The sequence below is a fragment of the Melozone crissalis genome, unplaced genomic scaffold (genome assembly GCF_028551555.1).
Source record: "Melozone crissalis strain CALT ecotype California unplaced genomic scaffold, PUWL_Pcris_2 ptg000056l_1, whole genome shotgun sequence".
NCBI lineage: Eukaryota > Metazoa > Chordata > Aves > Passeriformes > Passerellidae > Melozone > Melozone crissalis.
In genome coordinates this window covers 5,907,591-5,913,223 of record NW_026535834.1, presented here as the reverse complement: position 1 = coordinate 5,913,223, position 5,633 = coordinate 5,907,591, and the positions used below count along the sequence as shown (strand labels likewise).

At 49.1% G+C, this 5,633-nt stretch overlaps 1 protein-coding gene across 1 annotated transcript; it reads left to right on the top strand.

The window, feature by feature from the left end:
• The first annotated feature begins 3,161 nt into the window (after positions 1–3,161).
• Positions 3,162–4,616, top strand: LOC128943780 (inositol 1,4,5-trisphosphate receptor-interacting protein-like 1). The gene has a single exon (XM_054286690.1). The coding sequence runs from the start codon at positions 3,162–3,164 to the stop codon at positions 4,614–4,616; it is 1,455 nt and encodes a 484-aa protein (XP_054142665.1).
• Positions 4,617–5,633: the final 1,017 nt, after the last annotated feature.

The following is a 5,633-nucleotide window of genomic DNA, read 5'->3' as shown; positions in this document are numbered from 1 at the left end:
GATTTCAATGGGGACCAATAGAGGAGTGTTTGGTTCATGTCCCTGCCCTGGATGGTGTGCCATGACTTTTGTTGGTGTTTACTTAGGGAAAGATTTTTGTGTTTTTTTCCTTTTTTTTTTTTAAGTATCCTTTCCATATCTCTCATATCTTCCCTTCCAAGTTTTGTCTTCCTCCTTGACTTTTTCCCCTGCTCTTAAACACCTGTGAGCTTATTTTATGCTTGCTTTGGTCCTTTGCAATCCATCTCTTTTCCACATAGCCTTTTTTTTGAAGATACTGATTTTCCCGATTTTCTCATTTTTTGAGGTTTTTTGAATTGCATTGCATTTGATCCTATCTCCTTTCCAGAGTGTATGCCTTTCCTTTCGGATTCGCAATATTCCTTTATCCTTTTCCTGACGGTCTGGGGCTAGCCCAGGCCACATGAGGGAATCGCCCATCTGCTGTGTCATGGCAGGGAATAGCTCTGCCAGGGGTCAGGGCTCCGTGAGCTGGGCAGTAGGGCTGGCAGTGTTCGGCACAGGCACAGTGGCACACCTGGCTGCCGCCACTGTCAGGATCACAGAAGAACCTTCTCACTCTCTGCAGGTCCCAGACAGTAGGGTGTGGCTCCTGCAGGGCAGCCTCTACTCCCAGGAAAGAAGGTAGAGGACAAGACGAAATGGCTTCAAATTTTGAGGCTTAGATTGGTTATTAGGGAAAGATTTCTCTTCTGAAAGTGTTGTTAAGCACTGGCACCTGATGCCTGTGGAATTGGTGCAATTGTCATTACATGAGGCATTTTCGCAGTGTGTGTTGGTGGTACTTGGGGACGTGGTTTCCACAGAACTTGTCAGTGTTGTGCTTGTGCCCTTTGAATTGATGGCAGGACCAATGCAGTGTGAGAGACAGCCCTGCTGCTGGCAGTTGTGAGCTGACTCTTTCTATACAGATGAGCTTTCCACCTTGGCTAGCACCGGTGCTGGCAGCTGAGCTAGTGGCAACATGCCACCTTATCCTGCTGCAGAAGACTTTAAGGCTCAAGCTTTGGCAAATGAGGAGGATGGGTGGCTCTCCCAGCTCTTGAGGACAAGGTGAGAAGAGAGAAACCCTATTGCACATCAGTGCCATGAACTGAAACATCATAACAGGGGAAAGAGAGGGGCAAAGGCACAATTCTGCGTTCCATGTAGGCAGCACTGAGAGTGGACCACTCACCTCCAGGTGTACAATACGCCAAATGCCACACGTTTTCCTGTGGGGGAAAAAGATCTAAATGAAACACAATCAAGATCCCAAACCAAAACTGCAATGTTTGAATTTTCTGTGATTGATGGCTGAGAGAAACAGCTGTGCAATGCTGCTTGTCCCTTCTCTGCACACTCATCATCCTTGCTCATCTCAGGGCTCTCCAAGCCAGGTGATCATTTCTACCTGCTCCCGCCTTTGCTGAGACCAAGCAGTCCTGGGGTACCCAGGGCCCTGAGCACAAGAGCTGGTGAAAGTCACCTCCAGCCACACAGCCTTCCCCTCCTCGGCTCTAGAGACATAAGGGCAGAAAGCTGTAACCTAAGCTGGATTGCACTGGCACCTTTGTTGGGCTTGTCTGTCCTCTGGCATCCCTCAAGCCAGGCGGTGTAAATCTGAGCTGCTTTCACAGGGAATTCAGGGTTTGCCCAAAGTGGGGCCTTGCTGAGGGCAAAGGCCACGCAAGGGCTCTGCCTTCTGTTGCCCGTGCAATGGAAGGCCCCAGAGCAAGAGGGCATTTCTTGGCTGCTGAGATCCTCTCTTGACACTCTGGCCTTGCAGGTTTGCCAAATCCACAAGGACATGCAAGGACATTCCTGCAATGATGTTCACTCCAAACCTTCCAAATTTCTCCAATTAAAATTCCGATTTTTCCTTCTGCTTGGAAGGGCATGGATTCCCTTGGCTAATGTATTTGGCATAAAGGTTGTCCTCCAATGGAAACCCTTCCCGGCAACCTGAAACTCGTCTGCTCACTGAGAACCCATTTTGTCTCACTGGATCATGGGAAGTGCAGTTCAAAAGCACCACCTTTCTCTCCTCTGCTGGTTTCACAGCTCAAATGCCTGACATGATGCAGATGGCCCCAGAAAGGAGGCTCTAGCTTAGTGGGGGTCATTATATCTGCCCAGGGAACAAAGAATATGAGCAGGGGAAAATGACCTCATGTTGCGCCAGGGGAGGTTTCAATTTAATCTCTAGGAAATATTGGATCAACCAGAAGGTGTCAAGCCTCCAAATAGGCTGCCTAGGGAAATGGCTCTGAATGACCACCCTCAGAGAGGTTGAAAAGTATCACGGATGTGGCATTTGGGGACCTGGCTGATTGGAGCAGTAGGCAGTGTTAAGTTTGAAGTTGCACTGTGTGATCTTCAGGGACTTTTCAACTGCACTGATGCTGAGATTTCAGTGTAGCTCAACCGTTGAAGTGTGAAAGCTTAGAGTCAGTGATCTTCAAGGGTGCCTTCCAACTGGGATATCTATGCGATTGCCAATGAAGGGCAGATGAAAATAATTGCAAAAGAGAAATTATTGGAAGTCCTTTGGAAAAGCTTCACTCAAGGGCAGCCCTAAGCAGTCCACCAGGGCCACTCTGAGTGCCTGAGCCAGGAGTTGGCTCAGGGGATAAAGGGTGGGGTTGGCTGGGTTGTGACATGCTGTGACACGTGTGACATCACAGGGGGCGTGTCACAAAGGGGGCAGCTCTAAAAGGCCCCAGCAGGTAACGCTGGCCCTGCATTGCTTTGGCAAGCGGTGAGTGCACACATGGTGGGGAGGCTGGGCTGGGAATAAGGGCTGGGGCATAAACGCTGCCCCTGGGACTGGGTTCTCCCTCTGCATGCAGGGACAGCCCCTCATGGGAGAGCCTTGGGCAGGCCATAGGGCTGCTGCTGCTGCTGCTGCTGGAGCAGTGAGACAGGCCTGGAGGCCTGCATGCTGTCTGTGGCCATGTGCTTCCTGTGCCCAGATCCCTGAGGATCCTGTTCTCCATCCAGCAACCAGCAGTTCCCTCCCTTCCCGCCCCACTCACAGGCTTCTCTGCCTCCTTCTGCCGACCATGGGTCCCATGGTATTCCTTTTCATGCTCTTGGAAAGCTTCATCCAGTACCCACAGCCTGTGGCTGAGGGATTGGATGAGGAAACACGTCTGCGCATGGAAGTGCGTGCAAAACACTTGGAATGGGAGAGGCTTCAGCTGGAGCAGGAAGTGGAGCGGCACACCCAGGAGCAGGTGCAGCTCTTGCAGCTCTTAGGTGTTGCTGTGCTCCTGGTCTACGTCTTGGTCCTGTGGTTTATTGGGTGGAAAAGCAGCCTGAGGAGAGAGGAGAATGAAGAAGAAAACCATGGTGCAAATGAAGTGGAAGTGGGCAATGTTGCTGCAAATGAAGAAGACAATCTTGGAAATGAAGCTGTCAATGAGGCTGAAATGGCAGCAAACAACAACGATGTTGCAATTGCAGTCCAAGAAGAAGACGATTTTGACGATCGCATTGGACAAGTTATAATGCAGCGCATCCGGTGGCCTGTACAGGACTTGCAGAGAGGCTGTCAGTGGACAATGAACCTGATGGACAATTACAGCCCTTACTTTTGGCATGTCTTGTCAAACAGTTTCTACCCAGTCCTGCAAAGAGCCATCGGGGTGGGCAGTGCCTTTGAAGGCTGGAGTCCCCGTGAGCAGGATGTGGTGTACCGCGTGCTCATCCCCATGACTCCTCCGCGAGGCCACAGCTTCCACCTGGAGCTGGACAGTGCAGAGCAGAGGCACGTGAGGAACTTCCGTGTCCGCGTGCAGCTGGAGTGCACTTGCACCAGGAAGCAACAGGCTGAGAACATGCTGTGCTTCGTGCACCACCCCAAGGAGGAGCTGAGGAGGAATCAGGATCCCAGCCTCCTGGACACCCTGTGCACCGGCTCCTACCTGGATGTGCAGAAAACTGCCCGCTGGTTCTACCAACTGGTGAGAGCAGTCTGGCCAGCTTTGCCTCAGTCCCACAACTGGCATTTAGTACTGCTGCCCTCCACACGCTCCTGCCAATTCAAGGTGACCAACGGCAGGGAAAGCTTCAGGATTGAGATGCTCTTTGGGGTGCGGAGAGATGACTCAGCCGTCTTTGTCAGCAGCCAGACCAGAGAGGTCCACACAGCAAGCACAATCTGGCCCGAGTCTTATGCTGTGGCAGAGGCTGAGTTCTTCAAGCACATTGCCAGGCAGGCCCCTCCTGACAGCTTGTACCTCAAATGCCTGCAGTTCTTCACCCGACTTCCGCTGGGCTTCTGCTTTTCCACCTACACCATGAAGACCATTGTCATGCACCTGCTCAATGTCATGCCCGCCTCATCGTGGCGCAGGAGAGATCTCCTGGAACGACTGCAGGATATCTTGGACAGCCTTCGCTTATGTGTGCGAACAAAACGCCTCAACCACTTCATTGTGGGGAACCGGAGGCTCCCTCAGCACATCCATTTACCTGCAGATGTTCAAACGGGTGGGACATACAATCTCCTCCTTCGGCTGGCGCAGCAGCCGGATGCCCACACCCAGGCCATCCATGACTACCAGATTCTGAAAAGATGGTACAAAAGAATCCTTCTTGCTGAAGATTGACCCAGTGAAGCGGAGGAGTCATGGCTATGAGCACAGAGCTGTGCTTGTGCTGTTCACAGCTGGCAGCAGAGAACCACCATGAAGTCCAAATTTGGTGGAGGAGAGGATGCATGCAAAGGCTCTGGAGAAGGTCCCACTGCCTCTCCTGCCGCCTCAGCAGATGGAGAGCCATGGGAGGGTTTATTCTACCTCCTTGTATAATTTCATTTTCTGAAAAAAGCACCCAGACTGCATTCAGCCCTGCTTACATGTGAACTCTCCCACTCCTGAAAAACCACACAAAGAGAACATGTGTCATACATGCAGGGCCAAAGTCTCCAAAGTCCACATGCAACATGAAGTTGTTCCTGGCCTTTGAAACAGGGCATAAAAGAGCATGGAAGAAGTGTGAATGTGGGACACAGGAAGAGAAAATAAATGGGGCTAAAAGGACCAAGAGAAAAAATGGGCGCTGCTGGCTGAGGATCAGTCAATGGATGGAGTCTCTCCTTGTTCTCCTTGTTCTCTCCGTGCTCTCCTGGAAGGGACATCTTGATGTCAGCATTGGAACAACAGTGTTGGAGCTGACCTGCAATTTTGTATATAGAGGGATCTAGATTTTTATTTCATAGATATATATATATATAGTGTATTCCTATTGTAGACTATGCTATTTATAAATTATATATAATAGTAAATTACCATAGAACAAATCAAAATACTAATATGAATATTATAAAATAAAAATACGTAGTTATGATGTCATGATAAAAAGTTATATTAAGGAGTTGAATATGTAATTACGTGTAAATACTAACAGTAGAGGGCAATTTTAGTTTAGCTATCTGATGTGACTGTTGTTAACTATCTATTGTTCTCTTAGTATGTTATTGTATGGAAGGTGTTCCATAAAAGATATATTTATAACATATATATGATACATATTACATACATGTTCTGTATACATTATATTTGAATATAATTCTATCATATGTATTATACACTGCATGCCTATAATATATTACATTGTTGATATAA